The sequence below is a fragment of the Cervus elaphus genome, chromosome 29, assembly GCF_910594005.1.
Source record: "Cervus elaphus chromosome 29, mCerEla1.1, whole genome shotgun sequence".
Taxonomy (NCBI): domain Eukaryota; kingdom Metazoa; phylum Chordata; class Mammalia; order Artiodactyla; family Cervidae; genus Cervus; species Cervus elaphus.
This window is the reverse complement of record NC_057843.1, coordinates 49,985,647-50,006,025: the sequence shown is the minus strand read 5'-3', so window position 1 is coordinate 50,006,025 and position 20,379 is coordinate 49,985,647. Positions and strand designations below refer to the sequence as shown.

General features: G+C 39.7%; 1 protein-coding gene across 3 annotated transcripts in view; it reads right to left on the bottom strand.

The window, feature by feature from the left end:
* The window catches only part of PCSK5 (proprotein convertase subtilisin/kexin type 5), a 495,662-nt gene that overhangs the window by 261,280 nt on the left and 214,003 nt on the right, over positions 1-20,379 (bottom strand). For all 3 annotated transcript variants that reach the window (XM_043891233.1, XM_043891234.1, XM_043891235.1), the window contains exon 9: positions 15,682-15,782. In XM_043891233.1, coding sequence (XP_043747168.1) covers positions 15,682-15,782 — 101 coding nt within the window. The remainder of the gene's footprint in view (positions 1-15,681; positions 15,783-20,379) is intronic.

Here is a 20,379-nt window from a genome sequence, read left to right as displayed (position 1 = left end):
TATAGTCCAAGCTATGGTTTTTTTAGTGGTCATGTATGTATGTGAGAATTGGATCATAAAGAAAGCTGAGCACCAAAGAATTGATGCTTTCAAACTGTGGTACTGGTGAAGACTCTTGAGAGTCCTCTGGACAGCAAGGAGATCAAACCAGTCAATCCTAAAGGAAATCAATCCAGAATTTTCACTGGAAGGATTGACACTGAAGCTAAAGCTCCAATACTTTTCCACCTGATGCAAAGAGCTGACTCACTGGAAAAGACCCTGATACTGGGAAAGATTGAGAAGGGGGAGACAGAGGATGAGATGGTTGGATGGCATCATTAACTCAATGGACATGAGTCTGAGCAAACTCTGGGAGACAATGAAGGACAGGAAAGCCTGGTGTGTTGCACTCCATGGGGTTGCAGAATCAGACATGACTGAGGGACTGAACAACAATAATTTTCTTAAATGAATTAACCAATACTTAAGAGTTAAGAATGGGGCTTCCAAGGTAGCTCAGTGATAAAGAATCCACCTGCCAATGCAGGATATGTGGGTTCCATCCCTGGGTCAAGAAGATCCGTTGGAGAAGGAAATGGCAACCCACTCCAGTATTCTTGCCTGGGAAATCCCATGGACAGAGGAACTCAGTAGGCTACACTCCATGGGGTCAGAAAGAGTTGAACACGACTAAACAACAAAAAGAGAGTTAAGGCTAAACTTGTTGTCATTACACCCCACTGACTCCAGCTACTTGAATAGATATCTTTCTATAATTTGAAAAACCAAAGGGAGAGGTTCCTCCTAGCCTGCTTCCTTCATTCCCTCCCTTCATTTCTTCACTATACAAGTATTTGATTGCCTACCAAGTGTCAGACACTGATCTTGCTGGGGCTGCAGCAGCATACCCAGTTTCAAGAGAGCTTACAGTCAGGTGGGGGTGTTCTTGTGATCTATGGGTCACTTTCAGTGGAATCACCCAAAGTATTTTGAGGACTTCGAAACCTACATTTTTAAACAAGATTCCATATGACTCACATGCACATTAAAGCTGAGAAAACTTTCTTCAGATAAACAGGTTCCTACTGTATAGCATTGGGAACTATATTCAATATCCTGTGACAAACCATAATAGAAAAGAATATGAAAAATGCATATATAACTGAATCACTCAGCTATATAGCAGAAATTAGCACAACACTGTGAATCCACTAGAAAAAAAAAATGTTTTTTCAAAGTATAGATCAAGTCCCTCTTCTTTCGTAAAGTCTTCCTAAATCATCCATGTTTAAAATTTCATCCCCCTTCTCCATACTCTCTTATACTTCAGAGCAGCCGTTTATAAATCATGTCTTATTATGGCTCTTAAAATAGACAGATGATGTAACGTAATGGTGGCCTCTGGTGTTACACTACTTTGAGTTCAACTTCTTACCTGTTCAAGTTTCTAGGCCTCAGTTTCCACATTTGAAATACTGTGATATTGCCTACCTTATAAGCACTGCTTTGAGGATTAAATGAGGTGACCAATGACAATACTGAGCTCAATATTTGGCATAGAGTAAGAAGCCAATGAAAGCTGACAGCTATTTTTTTTTTTTACCTTCTTGTATTTGTATGCACTGCTTTCACACTCAGCTGGGGCCAGTGGCAAGCAGAATCTTCTGCCTATACACAGTATGTCACAGCCAGATCTGCTATGACCTTTACTGACTATGATGACAGTGCCAACTTTTGCAAGTATACTGGGGTTTTTCCCTATAATATGCAAAGAACATAAAACTTTACTTCATCTCACACATATGGTTACTCAGGAAGATTCAGAATCAGAATGAAGAGACAAATGAAAATTTAATCCAAGATGATAAGAAACTAATCTTCTAAAAACAAAATGTCTTTCTGTTTTCTTGCATGCTTTATTTCAGGTACCATAGTTTATTTCACTACAAACGTGTTGCTTTGATCTTTTGACATATCAAATGCCACAAATGATTTGTTGATGTTAGGATGAATAAATCTTACATATTAGTGAAATGACATGCCTTTCAATCTATCATGGTATTTCTCTTATGTATTTTTCTCTCATATTGATGATGGCAAATGTATTATAATTCAAATTCTTTACAAAGAGAGAAAGTCTGCTGAAATCAGTTCAGTTCAGTCTCTCAGTTGTGTCTGACTCTTTGCGACCCCATGGACTGCAGCACACCAGGCCTCCCTGTCCATCACCAACTCCCAGAGTTTACTCAAGCTCATGTCCATTGAGTTGGTGATGCCATCCAACCATCTCATCCTCTGTTGTCCCCTTCTCTTCCTGCCTTCAATCTTTCCCAGCATCAGAGTCTCTTCAAATGAGTCAGTTCTTTGCATCAGGTGGCCAAAGTGTTGGAGTTTCAGCTTCCACATGAGTCCTTCCAATGAACACTCAGGACTGATTTCTTTTAGGATGGACTGGTTGGATCTCCTTGCAGTCCAAGGGACTCTCAAGAGTCTTCTCCAGCACCACAGTTCAAAAGCATCAATTCTTCAGCACTCAGCTTGCTTTATGATCCAAATCTCACATCCATACATGACTACTGGAAAAACCATAGCCTTGATGAGACAGACCTTTGTTGGCAAAGTAACGTCTCTGCTTTTTAATATGCTGTTTAGGTTGGTCATAACTTTCCTTCCAAGGAGTCTTTTAATTTCATGGCTGCAATCACCATCTGCAGTGATCAGTTAAATACAAAAACTAGATGCTAGTGTCACTAGGAACAAGTATGCTCTTTTGAAAAAAATAACACAAAAATGTCCAAGAAGTAAAAAATTGTAGGTCAAGACAATGTGGGCATTGGCAAGATTGATTCAAAATGCAGCCCAAGAACACTTGGTATAAAAATAGATTTGAATTTTAACTGGGTTTCAATATAGAGCTGGGAAACTTTAAATACAAAGATAGTGGTATTTGAGGATGCCATAATGACAATAAGTCATTTTGCAGAATGTACGGAAATATGCTTTGATTAAAGTGATTAAGTGCCAGATTATGATGTGAAACTATAATGAACCCTAGAAAAAAGTCAGCTTCTCTTATTCCTAGGAAGTTAAATTATATTTGCTAGTATTTGGAGTGTTACCATAGACACTATCAAGAACAAAAATTTCCTGGCAATGAATATAATCCACAAACCCTCATGAGACTAAATATAAATACTAAATTTTACATCTTATAAACCCAATAATACATCAGTAGATATGCTAAGCAATTTTATGGGGTAAATGCATAAAAATTAATTTGCTATTAACACTCTACTAATATTAAAGAATATGGCAGCAGATGAGCAATTTATAATGTAAATAAATCTATTCTCTTTATTTTCTCTTTTTTAAAATGTAAATTTTCTTAGACATTTATAGTCATCATGGTCTCAGTGAAGTATTTCCTGAGGATTAATTAATAATCGAGGGAGCTGATACACCAAAGCACAGTCAGTAATTGAAGGAGAAATTTGCTACAGGTCTTGTCACAAGACCTGTAAACCTAGGAATTCCATTGGGCATTTCTGCTTCTTTTGATTCTCAGGATCCTATATGAAGAATAAAGGGTATTTATTCAATAAATGGTATGTAATCCACCCAAGAGCTCAGCTGAGAAACTAGAACTCAGACTTGAGTTTTTCCTTTCCCCAAAACACATGATCTAATTCCCTCTCTGTTTGCTGTACCTGCAAAATGTACAGCAGATCTATCCACTTCTCTCTATCTGCATTACCATCACCTAGACCAGGCTATCCTAACCTCTCATGAATGGCCCTAACTTCTAAAATGGTTTACCTGTCTTGCTCCCACCCTAGGACTTCTCCAAGGAGAATCTGGAACGACCTTTAAAAAATTTAATCAAAGTAAGTCTGCCTCCTTAGAAGACTCCATAGGTCTCTATCATGGTTACCTACTATGATGCCATATGTAAACTGGACTTTTCCAACCCTCTCCTCAAACTAGCCACATAGATCTTACTACTCAAAACTAGAAACCTTGTTCTAACCACATGGTCTTCCCAGCTGGCTCCTTCCTCTCCCTGAAATGCACAGGCCAGTTCTTTACAAGGCAGGCTTCTCCTGTTTCGGGTCTCAGCTGCAATGCTGCTTCCTCCCAGAGATCTGTCCTTAACCACTGTATGAAAAATACCTGTTACTTTCTATTATCCTACTCTGTTTTTCCTAGTGCTTATCATTTGCTTTTTTTTTTTTTTTTAGTAAATTACCTCACCAAATAGGATGAAAGTCCTACCTCTGTCAGTCTACCAATCAATTCACAACACCTAGCATAGGAATGGACAACCAGGAGACCATTAATACAGGTTTGTTGAATGAATGAATGAATGAGTCCATCTAAGGTCTATGTTCAATTCAGTCCAGTCGCTCAGTCGTGTCCAACTCTTTGCGACCCCATAGACTGCAGCATACCAGGCCTCCCTGTCCAGCACCAATTCCCGGAGTTTACTCAGACTCATGTCCACTGAGTCGGTAATGCCATCTAACCATCACATCCTCTGTCGTCCCCTTCTCCCACCCTCAATATTTCCCAGCATCAGGGTCTTTTCCAATGAGTCAGCTCTTCGCATCAGGTGGCCAAAGTATTGGAGTTTCAGCTTCAACATCAGTCCTTCCAGTGAACACTCAGGGCTGATCTCCTTTAGGATGGACTGGTTGGATCTCCTTGCAGTCCAAGAGACTCTCAAAAGTCTTCTCCAACAACACAGTTCAAAAGCATCAATTCTTTGGCACTCAGCTTTCTTTATAGTCCAACTCTCACATCCATACATGACCACTGGGGAAACCATAGCCTTGATGAGATGGACCTTTGTTGGCAAAGTAATGTCTCTGCTTTTAAGTATGCTGTCTTGGTTGGTCATAACTTTCCTTCCAAGGAGTAAATGTCTTTTAATTTCATGGCTGCAATCACCATCTGCAGTGATTCTGGAGCCCCCCAAAATAACTGTTTCCATTGTTTCCCCAGCTATTTGCCATGAAGTGACGGGATTGGATGCCATAATCTTAGTTTTCTGAATGTTGAGCTTTAAGCCAACGTTTTCACTCTCCTGTTTCATCAAGAGGTTTTTTAGTTCATCTTCACTTTCTGCCATAAGGGTGATGTCATCTGCATATCTGAGGTTATTGATATTTCTCCCGGAAACCTTGATTTCAGCTTGTGCTTCCTCCAGCCCAGTGTTTCTCATGATGTACTCTGCATATAAGTTGAATAAGCAGGGTGACAATACACAGCCTTGATGTACTCCTTTCCCAATTTGGAACCAGTGTTTTCCACATCCAGTTCTAACTATTGCTTCCTGACCTGTATACAGATATCTCAGGAGGCAGGTCAGATGGTCTAGTATTCCCATCTTTTTCAGAATTTTCCACAGTTTATTGTGATCCACACAGTCAAAGGCTTTGGCATAGTCAATAAAGCAGAAGAAGATGTTTTTCTGGAACTCTCTTGTTTTTTTGATGATCCAGTGGATGTCGGCAATTTGATCTCTGGTTCCTCTGCCCTTTCTAAAACCAGCTTGAACATCTGGAATTTCACCATTCACATATTGCTGAAGCCTAGCTTGGAGAATTTCGAGCATTACTTTACTAGCTTGTGAGATGAGTGCAATTGTGTGGTAGTTTGAACATTTTTTGGGATTGCAATGAAAACTGACCTTTTCCAGTCCTGTGGCCACTGCTGAGTTTTCCAAATTTGCTGGCATATTGAGCGCAGCACTTTCACAGCATCATCTTTTAGGATGTGAAATAGCTCAACTGGAATTCCATCACCTCCACTAGCTTTGTTCATTGTGATGCTTCCTAAGGCCCACTTGACTTCACATTCCAGGATGTCTGACTCTAGGTGAGAGATCACACCATCATGATTATCTGGGTTGTGAAGATCTTTTTTGTACAGTTCTTCTCTGTATTCTTGCCACCTCTTCTTACTATCTTCTGCTTCTGTTAGGTTCATACCATTTCTATCCTTTATTGTGCCCATCTCTGCATGAAAAATTCCCTTTAGATATCTAATTTTCTTAAAGAAATCTCTAGTCTTTCCCATTCTATTGTTTTCCTCTATTTCTTTGCACTGATCACTGAGGAAGGCTTTCTTATCTCTCCTTGCTATTCTTTGGAACTCTGCATTCAAATGGGAATATCTTTCCTTTTCTCCTTTACTGTTCACTTCTCTTCTTTTCACAGCTATTTGTAAGGCCTCCTCAGACAGCCATTTTGCTTTTTTGCATTTCTTTTTCTTGGGGATGGTCTTGATCCCTGTCTCCTGTACAACGTCACGAACCTCCGTCCATAGTTCATCAGGCACTCTATCAGATCTCGTCTCTTAAATCTATTTCTCACTTTCACTGTATACTCGTAAGGGATTTGATTTAGGTCATACCTGAATGGTCTAGTGGTTTTCCCTACTTTCTTCAATTTAAGTCTGAATTTGGCAATAAGGAGTTCATGATATGAGCCACAGTCAGCTCCCTGTCTTGTTTTTGCTGACTGTATAGAGCTTCTCCATCTTTGGCTGCAAAGAATATAATCAATCTGATTTCAGTGTTGACCATCTGGTGATGTCCATGTGTAGAGTTACCAATACCCATCGTTTCTTTATACAACTTTCAGAGATAAGAAAAATGAGAAATTTCCTTCCGAACTCCTTTCTTCTATACCTCCTCTTTTTTTGTGTGGACTTAAATTGGGAGAAACTTCATACCATGTATTTTTTCAGAGTAGTGTCATTATTTATAGAATTCTCAGATACAGTGTCCTTTCAGACCGATCTGTCAAGGTGGCGGAGAGGATGGCATATCAAAGATAATGATATCAGTGCTATCAAGTCAGTCAAATCCTGAGGACACTGTAAAGACCTTTTCCACCCCCAATCTTTCAGCATAATGGCTTAGGTTAAATCACAATTTGAATATTTAGAACATGAGACATTTCTAACATATGACACTTGAAAATGACATTTGACCAGTTATGTGGGAAAAACTCTGGGGATTGCAACAAGACTGAGAACTATTATTCTTAAGAAATAATCTTTATTATAAGAAACAATCTTTATTATTACAGTATTAAGAGCAACATACTTTCAGTGAATAATAACCTGATAGCTTCTCTGTTCTCAGTTGAGTCTCTGAGCAACTCAACCATCCATCAAGTTTTTTAATTTCCTTATCTTAGGAAGGAGATATAAAACACTGGCTCAATCTCAAGAGAATACAAGGTGAATGAGCCTAATGACCAGGACCTTTCTAGCAGTAAAGGATAACTTTGGAAGGTCCATTGTTTCAAACCACTGACCATCAGTTAAGGTACAAAGCTGAGTTCAATGAAAATTGGCTCTACATAATTTGAACTTGAAAAGTGCGAGAGGACAGTGTATTGTCTGTGTGTGTGTAGACATAACAAAGCTATTTTCAAGCACAGTCCTGGCAGAAGGCCCATGGTAACCGCTCTGTGGGTCTGGTTACAATTATTTCACTATAGGGAGCAACCCAGAGCAGTTCATCCCTCTTCTGTCTGCTCAGCCTCATATGGAAATATGTGCTGTTTTTACCTCACACCCTCTTTTTCAGCCCTCCTCCTTGACTACGTTTTAATTTTCTGTTCCCTTCTTGCAGAATACAGCCCAGCCATTCATGCCAGAAATCTCAGCTCAGTTCTATGCCAGAACTACAAGATTACAATACATGAGAAACATTAAGAGTATGTGACAGGAAGGGCATGTGTAACACCTCCGTCTTTACCCTGTAATTATACAGACCCTGGGCATACAGGCCTGTATACTCACTATCTGTGCGTGTGCTAAGTTCTAGTTGAGATAAACAAACCTCTCCTAAAAGGAAAGAACTGGTATATCCACTGTTATTTTACCTCAATCACCAAATGCATTCATGCTCTCCGCCCACTGCAACATTTCATACGGCTGAATGTGGCCCTTGGGAGAATTGTTAATGGAACATTTCATACTGAAATGTGGTTCTAATTAAAACAAAACAAAGAAGATAAGAACAGTTTACAAGGTATCAGGCCTAAGATGCTAACTCCAATATTTAGAAATGTTTATGCCTATCACATCCTTCCTATGTGGTCTCCCTTCAAGACGGTTGGTTTGAGAACTTTGAACCCCTCACTGAGTTACTTTAACTTGTTTGTTAAAGACCCCAGACTCCCTTTCAATTGTCTTATGTATTAACTTCTCAAAATAATTGCATTTCAAATCTTTTTGGCAGTGGCCCATATTTTTCCTGCATTGGAAGTATACATGAGTGAGAGAGAGATTACAATGAAAGGTAAAACAGACACGAAGTGGTTGATGAATGGGAACTGCATAAAATTTATACAGATGGACATTTGGGGCTTATAAGAAATGCAGATGGTAGGTTTAATTACCTAAGAAAAGAATGCTGGGGATAGTATTTTGAAACCAACAGCATATGGTGTGAATCATCCTGTGGCCCAACACGTCTTGAATTCTTCGCATGTAGATCTTTCTATGTCTCACATTATCCCTTTCACTGAAGATCTAAGGTAAAAGAACTTCTTTTAGAAGCTAAAAGAGGGCATAACATCATGTCTTTATTTTACCCAGATTAAGCCCAGTTCTAAGGAATCCTAAGTAAACTGAGTAGGATGAATTGGAGCAGTGCATGGGAGAAGTTGCTAGGCAGTATCAAGGAGAGAAACTGAAAAGTAAAAATATATGAAATTGAGCAATTCCATTAACTTCATTTCCTTTGTACAAAAAACAAGAAGGTTGAAATACATGGATATTTAATGTTTATTTAGAATTGACCTTGTTCAAAACATGGTACTTAAGGTGTCATGACACCAAGGTTCCAATTTGGATCATCGAGTCTGATATAGATTTTCATCCAAATCCTGCACCCTCCACCACCTTTCCACCAAAACTACCTCAATGACTTTCTTAAACTGTTTAGACATGAATGTTAGTGTCCATTTGCACCCCTAATGAGATTAAAAGATCCTCTGAGGACAAGTGACATATTTTACAAATATTTAAATTATGCCCTGCCTAATTCACTTAGCTCCTATCATGATGCTTTAAAAATTATTTTTAGTATACAATAGATATTGATTACACATACGTTAATAAAGACTGTAAGGTACAATCTTTACTTTCAAGGAATTTAAGCCTTGTTTGGAAGCTAATACATACAAAAACATCTTCTGTACCAGAATAGAAATTGTCTAAATTATCTAGAACCATATTCTTCCTATATATATTCTATAATCTTGTTCTAGATATATCTATATGGTATATTCTATAAACCAATGGTCACAGGACAATTGAAATAAGAGAGAACAGACAGATAAGAGAAAGAAAGTAGATGAGTCTACCTAGGAATGTGTGTGTATGTATACATGTATATATGTAGCATACCAAGGGCAGCAGGCTTTCCAGGTGGTTCTCATAGTGAAGAACCCGCCTGCCAATGCAGGAGACATAAGAGACCCTGGGTTGCGAAGATCCTCTGGAGGAAGGCATAGCAACCCACTCCAGTATTCTTGCCTGGAGAATCCCATGGCGAGCTATGATCCATAGGGTCACAAAGAGTTAGACAGGAAAGAAGCTAATTAGCACATACCAAGGACAGCTAACAGTCAATGTACCAGGTCTATTTTTAGTATACACAGAATACATACACGCAGATATTGAATATATATATGCATAGAATGGAAAACATATTATAGAATACAGAGTAGAACAGAATAGTAGCTACCACCCCAATTTATTTATTTAGATCTAGATATATTATATGTTCTCAAAGGGCATTCTCCCTCTGGTCCCTCAGATATGAAATCTGAGGAAAAGGCTTTGGGTCACTTGAAACAAGAATTCATGGCAGATTCCTTGTATCAGTCCTAAATAATTTCAGATGTTTCTTACCCAACTCAGTCCCTTTTATTTACCTTTCACTGTGCAACATTTCTAGTTTGCCAAGTTCATATTATTCAAATTTCCAATGAGATACCACTTGCAATTCAAGGCAAAAAGGTTTCTTTGGTGAACTTAAATTTTGAATTTCTTGAGCTAATGCTGATAATTTAACATATAAAACATTCTACGAAAATGGCTTTCCTCTGCTAATAGTTGCAGACTCAAGGCAGGAAAACTTTCAGTAAAAGAGAGTTTATGATTGTGAACACTATGTTTTTATGAATGTCAGTTATTTCAACTCTATTTTATAAACCATTTTATATACAACATCATTTGCTAGCAACATTTTTTCTTTCTACTTGTCTGGAATACTGGTAATATATACTAGCACTGAGATACAAGGCACCTTACAAATGTGACTTGATGTTTTTCTAGGTTCTTCACTCAAAACTATTAGTCATGTTTCACTACTTTCTTCATTTAAGAAAACTGCTCCCAGGTTCCTCAGAAAACTAAAAACAGAATAACCATATGATCCAGCAATCTCACTCCTGGGCATATATCCAAACAAAACTCTAAACCAAAAAGATACACGTACCTTTATGTTCAGAGCAGCACTATGTGCAACAGTTAAGACATGGAAATAACCTAAACATCCATCAGCAGATGAATGGATCAGGAAGAGACAGTATATACATGTACAATGAAACACCACTCAACCATAAGAAAGAACAGAACCAAGTCATTTGCCGTAACATTGATACAACTAGAGATTATTATTCTAAGTGAAGTCAGAAAGAGAAAGACAAGTACCATATGATATCACTTACATGTGGAATCTAAAATATGGCACAAATGAACTTATTTATGAGACAGAAACAGACTCAACAGTCAGAGAAAAGACTAGTGGTTGCCAAGGTGTAGGGGTTTGGGGGAGGATGAGTGGGAGGTTGGGGGTAGCAAACCTAAGTTATTGTGCATGGAATGGATAAACAAGGTCCTACTGTACAGCTCAGAGAACAACTATGTTCAGTATCCTATGATAAACCAAAATGGAAAATAATATTTCAAAAATAATGTGTGTGTATATATATATATATGTATATATAAAACTGAGCCACTCTGTTATACAGCTGCAGTTAACACAACATTATACATCAACTATACTTCAATAAAAAAATAAAGAAACCTGCTTCCAGGACACCTTTTACTTAAATGTTTTCAGTTACAGTATTTAAAAAGACATCGTTTTAAGTAGCGATGGCCCAAATGATAATTAGTTTACTTGTAATCACTGATTACATATTCCCTATTCACTCAAAAACAAAAATAAAAAACCAGAAAATTACTCCCAAATCCACAAAATCCAAATTAGAGAAATACTATAAATCTCTGAATCAATACGTATGTGATGAGGGTACCCCAACACAGAAACAGTTTTCTCTCCTTTCTTTTAAGATACCAGTATTTTCTCTTATTCTGAAATTGCTCATAATTTTTAGAAGGGAAAATATTTAGAGCTTCTTTCACCCAGGGAGCATCCTTGGGAACAGGAGGAAGTTGCCTGGTAATTAGAGAGGCAAAGTTATGATCAGACTTTCAGATGTGGTTGTAGAACTTAAAGAGGCTCAGACTCAGGACAAAAAAGGGAGGGAGGCAGCTTTTTGGAGGAACCGAGAATCTTTTCAGTCTGGGGAGTGGTACACTTTTACCGCAGGGTCCAGGGGTGTGTTACAGTGGAGACTGTTTGCAACACATGTTCTTACAAACCCTATAGGATAAAGATGGCCTACAAGTCCTATTACAGCAGAGCTAATGATCAAACTTTTTTTTGCATTCAGATAAGAGATCAGAACACTTATAGCTTATTTGTCTCTCTGTCTTGTATTTATTTTCTCTTCCCTTAGTTTCCTAAGAAGATTTTTCAGAAAAGCTCCAACCTTAGGGCAACAAGAAGACTCAGAAGGCAGAGGGGTCAATGGTTGGAGTAGCATCCAGAGTAAGACCCACAGTAAGACCCACTGATCCAGGCAAACCTGCCGATACAGGCAAGCACTTGCGGATGTAAAGGAAGCAGGCTGTAGGGAAGCTGGGAGGTGAGAGTTTTCCCCAAGTAAATACTACTGGAACCTAGTGACACTGTGAGAAATGATGCATTTCTCCTCACTGGACAGGAAGAGCTAAGACATGCAGCTGAATGGGGACTGGCAGCTTATGCCTGCAGTTTTTCACCAGAACACTCAGCCTCATCCAGGGACTCATCACACCTGAGCAGGGGGTGTGCATCTGAAGTGTTGGCCAGAGTTCTGGGCCAGAATTCTGCCCAGCTCTGGGTCTCTCTCTTCCCTCCTTTTATAAAGGAGTATAGTGTCCACCTCCCCACCCCAATCCTTGTTTTCTCTTTCTGTGGTTTCAATGACCCATCAAGCCTGGTCCAAAAATATTAAGTGGAAAATTCCAGAAACAATTCATAAGTTTAAATTGCACACCATTCTGAGTAGTGTGATGAAATTTCATACAGTCCAGCTCCGTTCCACCTGGGATCCCCAACCATGGCATGATGATCCAAGATCACTCAAAGATGACCCTCCTTCTTATGCACCATCAGAAGGTCAACAGTAACCTAACACTACATCACAATGCCTATGTCATTCACTTTACTTCCTCTCAACATGAGGCATTTCATCATCTCACATCATCACAAGAAACGTAAGTACAGTTCTATCAGTATCTATAAGATACTTTGAAAGAGACCACATTCACATAACTGTTACTACAGTGCTTTATTATAATTGTTCTATTTTCAGTTATTGTTGTTTACTTCTTACTGTGTCTAATTTATTAATTAAACTTTGTCACAGGTATGTACTTATGGGAAAAAACATAGTACTATAGGACTTTGTACTATCTATAGTTAAAGGCATCTACTGTGGGTCTTGGAACATGGATAAAGGGGAACTACTATCAGGCTCTTCAATATGTGATAGTAAAGGCTGAATCTCAAAGTATTACCAATGTTGAAGTGTTGCTAAGAAGTCCTAGTGGTAGAGGCTGAGTGATTGGGTGACCTACACTTACCAGGGTTAAACTTAGCTTTAGAACAACGGCAACCACGGTGCACTGTGACTTGAGTTCCTCACTACAATGTCTTACCTTTAGATCCTTTTTCTCCTGTGGGAGGCCTATTGCTTATTGAACCTAGTTAATCCATGTTTGACCCACTCTTTATGTACTCAGACCTCTTTCCCCTAACGTTCAGCTTCACTTATAAGCAAAGATTGGCCTGTAGAACAAACTGATGGAGATGTAGGGGAAGATTTATTCTTTCTCATATGATCAGGTTGTTTACTATATACTGTGGCCAAATCATTGGACTAGACCATTAAAAAATCTTAAAATATAGTGGATTTTTTACCTAAGCTGTATTTTATGAACTTCCTTCCACCCATCACAGTTTTGGCAAAAATCAATCTTAAAAAAATACTCAAAATTTGCTCAAAATGCAAGGGAAAAGAAAACAGGCAACTTTCCAGTGTGTTCCCTGGACCCAAAGCAACCTTATCCAACTGAGTGTGTTGTTTGAGGCATAAAATTAAGGAGTTTTCATTTGAGCTTGAATAGCGGTTAAAGGAATTATTGCTGAAAATATTAGTGTTATAGTAATATTTTAAGCAACTAAGTAGCATGTGGTTCTATAGCCACAGTTATAGTATTTGGTTGCCACATTTGAGATTATTTATCTCTTTTTGGTGGGGGTACAGGGGAACAGGGAGATGCAGGAAGAATTCCTGATTTTCTTTCAGTATTTTGTGGACAGAAAAATATTCCAGAGAAACAACTCAAAATTTCAGAATGAAGATGATATATTCTTCAAAATCCAATGTAGTCACCAAATTAGAAACACAGACACTTAATCTGCTGTCACAACAGTGCAGAGAAAGGTTATAGAGTGAGAACAGGGTAAGCGCCAGTTCCTGGCTAAACTTTAAACACTTTAAAAGATATAATAGGTTGAGATAATTTAACACTTAGTTAACCCTTTCCAAAAAACCCAAACATTCAATGTCAATGCTAAGGCGGAGGCCACCTAAAGATAGGGTCCCTGCTATGGTCTGAATATCTGTGTCCCCTCAAAATCCACATGTTGACACCTAACACCCAAAATGTGATAGGATTAGGAGGTGGGGCCTTTGGGAGGTGGATCAGGTCAGGAGGTTGGAGCCCTCTTGAATGGGACCAGTGCTCTTATAAGAGATTTCAGAGATCTCCCTTGCCCTCTCCTTCTACCATGTAAGGCCAAATAGGAAGTGGGTCCTTGCCAGACACTGAATCTGCTGGCACCTTGATCTTGGATGTTCCAGCTTCTAGAGCTGTGAGAAACAAGTATTGTTCATAAGCTCCTCATCTTATGGTATTTTGTCACAGCAGCTCAAATGTGCACCATCCCCAAAGTCTGTGTTCTTCTGCCTGTCTCAGTCCAAGGAATTACACAAGACTTAGCAATTGACTGAATCCATATTACATTGAGGCCCAACTGCCTTACAGAGGCTATTTGCCTTACAGAGAATCAGCTGTAAATGTTGGGAAGCCATCTGTGTACCAAGAATGAAACTGTACTGTTCTTATTAATGCCTAAGTCTTGTCATGATTCTTATATTCTTTTCCTGTCACCAGCTATTGTTCTATATCAGATTTAAATGAAAGAATCTTTCCAGTCCTCCCTAGGGTAGTGGTGCAAAGCTATTTTTGGAAAAACACTTAACGTCATTACTTCAGTTCTTTTTTGTCATGACCCTCTTGTACGATGGCCTCAGCGTGCAGGTTCACAATCCCTTCTACAAAATTCTTGGACCAGATGTGTTTGGAATTCAAGATTTTTTCAGGTACGGTGTCCTTAGCATGTAGTACACAAAATTTCCAGTGAGGTCCAAGCCAGCACCTCATAATCAAATGCATTAACGTTTCTGCAGGGAAATGTATGAATTTTCACAATAAAGAAAAGCTATAAATAACCTCAGATTAGTTTAGGGCAAGTTTTGCCATCAAATGAGTTTTGGTGTCAGATTTGCAAAAACAACTGTCAGTTTTGGGGGCATTTTGGCTTTTGAAATTGAGGATAAGTAAGTGTCAATCTCTACTGGGTTTTCAGAGTTAAGACAAACTGAACTATTGGTGCTTAGAGAAAGAAGAGACGAAAACTACCACCATACAAATCTAATCCAAGAACCTAAAATAACCCGAGGGGGCCTTTCAAAGGGGTCTTTAAAACACCAGATTTGACTACATTAAACAGGGCTTTACGGAAAGTGGATTGCCTTTCTTCCTGGGCTCCCATCATCTGACCCTTGACGTACGTTATTCCCCAGAGTGAGTCTGTGATGATTCTATTGTCATGGAATCTGAGTTGCATCGCTGACCTTCAGGGAAAGGGCCCAGAAGTAGGCAGACCTAAGTGTCCTGAGACTCACAGAACATTCCCAGACTAGAACCTCAACAAGGCGAGAAGACTGTTGAGCCAACTGGCATGCTTACACTATGACTCCACAATAAAGTGATTACACTGTTTGATTTTTTAAGAAGATAACCCCAAAAGTTGCCTTTTCCCTTAATATAGGGGAACCGTTTGTTAAGCCCTATTCTTTGAAGTTTTAAAGGTGCAGTTGTGAAGATTATATTCTGGGTTGTGCTAGGGATTACATACTAACAAAGGGGTAAAGTGTTCTTGAGCTGAGGGGCTGTCACCAGTGGACACAAATGGAGGTAAAGGCTTACTTGGCTTCCAGGGCCAGCGCGATGATGCCCGCAGCCATGGGGGCTGAGGCTGATGTCCCTGTGTGGTTGTCCGTGCAACGCTGCCTCAGATCCGTGGTGATCTAGAAGACAGAAGTGGGAAATTTAGGGCTCTGGAGTCAACGTGAGTCACATGCAAGTAGAAAGAAATTTACTCATAAAACTGGAATGGAGGAGTGTTGAAAGAGTTGTTTTAAATTCCTGGTTCCTATGCTCCTGTGACCGTTATCACTTCCAGAGAATTGCCTGTGTAAATCAACTTTGCAAAGGGAAGGGTCTGGAAATTGGATTCCACTTCTGTTACAACCGGGGTCAAGACTAAGGTGAGCCTTTGACCTGAAACACACAGGTTGTGCAAGTTTATCCTTAAAATCTACACCTAGCCACCTCACTTGCCTCACTCTAGTCCCAGCTTTAGCTAACATCAATGTACTTTTGTTACCCCAACACTTTAAATAAACATGTTGAGCCAATCACCAGATACTGAGTTAAGCATGATCAGCGTAAGGAATAAAAGTACAGGGTTTTGTTTCTGCCCTCCCAGAACTATCACCTTGGAAAAGCTGCAGGTGCAAGCAAAAGATTTGTTCTGTTTTAAAAGGAACATTTGCTTACAGACTCATTTTTGGGATACACAGAAATGTGACTTGGATGAACCAAGATTTAAATCCTGACACATTTAACACAAACACTAAAAATAGGGTTGAAGCCAGTGCACTTGATGTGAAATTAACAGCCCTAAGTACATGCTTGAACACAATAGGAGATTAGCCATTTTCCATTTTTTTGAAAACCAAAATGTAAGAATCAGATCGTCTCCTCTTGGTTTGAAGCCAGTTCACTTTAGCTGTGGTTGAATAACATGCCCATCAGCAAGGGCAGGGTTTCTCAACCTGTGTTTCATAATCATTTCCTGAAGGAAGAAAAATAAAATGCAGATTCTTCATAACCAGAGAAAGGAAGCATCATGGTAAAAGATTTTGCAAACCATTATAACAGCTAAGATTTAAAAATCCTTCCTCCCTGATAAGAATCCATTTTTGCGCTCCCTCCTTGGGACTAACAGCCCTCCTGTTGGGAAGGTATATGGCTTATGAGATGAACTTACTAGGACTCACATCATAGCTATTGAAAGACATTGGTAAAGCTTTCTCAGGAATCAAGATAAGTACATCGCCCATATTTTACAGATAAGAAAACTGAAGTGAGGACATATCTGGTGGCTCAGTGGTAAAGAATCTGCCTGCCAATGCAGGAGACACGGGTTCCATTCCTGATCTGAGAAGATTCCACTGCTGCAGAGCAACTAAGCCTGTGCTCTGGAGCCCAGGAGCCGCAACTACTGGGTCCTTGTGTCACAACTACTGAAGCCCATGCATCTTATAGCCTGTGCCCCACAACAAGAGAAGCCACCGTAATGAGAAGCCTGGGCACTGAAACGAGAGAGAGCCCTGCTCGCTGCAACTAGAGAAAAGCTCGTGCAGAATGGAGACCCAGTACAGCCACAGATAAACAAACAAAATTATAAGAAAAATTAAAAAGAAAGGAAAACAGGTGAAAGATCAGCAGAAAGGTGCAGGGAGACAGAGGTGGCAAAAACAAAGTCCTGCTTTTTCCAAGGTGCATCCTTCAAGAGAAGTATGCAGACAAGTTTATTTGGAAAGAAATTTGATCATCACCTAAAGAAACTAATGCGTAACTCCTTAGAAATGAATCCTCCCCTAAAAGTTTCCTTGGTGTTGTGTGAGGATGTCTGAAGGGACTCTTTAATTAACAGTTATAAAACGAGATGGACATCTTGGTGATTTCATCTCACACGACACCATCAGTGCTCACTGTCTGTTCCTAATGCCTTTTGACACCTCTAATATTACCAGCTTGGGCTTCCAAGGTGGTGATAGCAGTAAAGATCCTGCCTGCCCATGCAGGAGACTTAAGAGACACAGGTTCAATCCCTGGGTCGGGAAGATCCCCTGGAGGAGGAAATGGCAACCCACTCCAGTATTCTTGCCTGGAGAAGTCCATGGACAGAGAAGCGTGGTGGGCTACAGTCCATAGCGTCGCACAGAGTCGGATACGACTGAAGTGACTTAGCACGCACGCACACAATGTCACCAGCTTAGCCATACTAGGGAGGTGCTGACACAAAAGAAGTAGGAGAAAGAACAAAAATAGAGATAACCACATAGATGTGGTGGCAGTAGAGAAGAGAAGAGCCCTGTACTCTGCTCTGGGCTAACTGATTGCTGGGCAAGAGCCCGACGGCGTGTTTGGCAAGCAGCGAGAGTTGTGTCTAGATTCACAAATTTGAGTAGCCAGCCATCCATGGAGCCTCCACACTGGATGTTCAAGAGATATCTGGGTAAAGAGAGCCCTACCTGTTTCTCCACTAAGAAACCCTCTTGCACCACTGGTGGGAAGGTGAATTGATGCTGCCAGTATGAGAACAGTGAAGGTTCCTTAAAAATCTAAAACTAGAACTACCTTATGAGCCAGCAATCCCACTACTTGGCATATACCCTGAGAAAGTCACAATTCAAAGAGACACATGTACCCCAATGTTCACTGCAGAGCTATTTACAACAGCCAGGACATGGAATAACCTAAATGTTCATCGACAGGTAAGTGGGTAAAGAATATGTGGTATATGTATGCAATGGGATCCTACTTAGTCACAAAAAATGAATGAAATTGGGTCATTTGTAGTGATGTGAATGGACCTAATAAAGTCTGTCATACACAGTGAAGTAAGTCAAAAAGCGAAAAAAATACTGTATACTAATGCATACACATTAAAAATACTGTATACGTTGTGCATATATGGATGCACATATATGGATGTGAGAGTTGGACTATAAAGAAAGCGGAGCACCAAAAAATTGATGCTTTTGAACTGTGGTGTTGGAGAAGACTCTTGAGAGTCTCTTGGACTACAAGGAGATCAAACCAGTCCATCCTAAAGGAAATCAATCCTGAATATTCATTGGAAGGACAGATGCTGAAGCTCCAATACTTTGGCCACCTGATGCAAAGAACTGACTTGTTTAAAAAGACCCTGATGCTGGAAAAGATTGAAGGCAGGAGGAGAAGGGGATTGACAGAGGATGAGATGGTTGGATGGCATCACGGACTCGATGGACATGAGTTTGAGCAAGCTCCAGGAGTTGGTGATGGACAGGGAAGCCTGGCATGCTGCAGTCCATGGGGTCACAAAGAGTCAGACATGACTGAGTGACTGAACTGAACTGAATGCATAGACATGAAATCTGGCAACATGGTGGAGATGAATCTGTTTGCAGGGCAGGAAAAGAGATGTGATGTAGAGAAGGGATATGGGGACATGATGTGGGAGAGGAGGGTGGGATGAATTGGAAGAGAAGCATTAAAATATATACACTAACTGTAAAATAGCTAGCTAGTGGAAAGCTGCTGAATAGCACAGGAAGCTCATTCCAGTGCTGCATGACCTAGGAGGGTAGTCTGGGGGTAGGGTGGGAGGGAGGCTGGAGAGGGCGGGGTTACATGTAACTTACGGCTGAGTCACTTTGCTGTAAGCAAAAGCCAACACAACATTACAAAGCAACTATGTTGTTAATTGTTTAGTTCCAAGTCACATCTGACTTATTTGAGACTCCATGGACTGTAACCCTTCAGGCTCCTCTGTTTATGAGATATTCCAGGAAAGAGTACTGGAGGGGGTTGCCATTTTCTTTTCCAGGGGATCTTACTAACCCAGGGATCGAACCCGCATCTCCTGCGTTGTCAGGAGATTCTTTACCACTGAACCACCTGGGAAGCCCTTAAAGCTATGATATGCCAATAATAAAATTTTTAAAAATTAAAAAAGAAACTTCTGAGATATTCAATTGTTGACTTTAAAAAGGTATTTCTTTTGGTGGGGGGTGTGGATAAAAAACCCCACAGATTTACTGTTTTAACAATGTTTAACAACGTACAGTACAGTGTTGCTAATTACATGCACATTGTTGTGCAATTCTAGAGCCCTATGATATTTTCATCTTGCAGGACTGAACTTCTACCCATTAAACAACTCCCCACCCCCTCTCTCAGGCAACCAGCATTCTGTCTGCTTCTATGACTGTCACCGCTCTAGGTACCTCATGTCAGTGGAATTACACAGCATTTTTTTGTGTGTGTGTGTGTGTGTGACTGGCTTATTTCACTTAGAATAATGTCCTCAAGGCTCATCCATGTTGTAGACTATGGCAGGATTTCCTTCTTTTCACGCTGCATAATATTCCACTGTATTACTCCATTGTGTTATATAGTATATTTTCTTTATTGATTTATCTGTCAATGGGCAAATGATAGATGAATGGGTGTGTTGCTTCTACTTCTTGCTTATTGTGAATAATGCTGCAATAAACATGGGTGTGCAAATGTCTCTTTCAGATCCTGTTTTCAATTCTTTTGGATATATACCCAGAAGTGGGACTTATGGACTATCAAAAAGTGATTTCTAGTTCATATGAATATATGGGTGAATCTGCAGCCTTATTTTCCAAAGGCCTGGTCCCTAAGTCAAAGCATAAACACCACAGACGCAGCCTTTTTCTAGGTCTCTAAATACACTGTTGTTGAGAGATGGCCTTGCCTGCATTCTTCTCATTTTACCTCACCCTTATGGCCACATTCCTTTGCCAAGTTTTATTTTTTTTT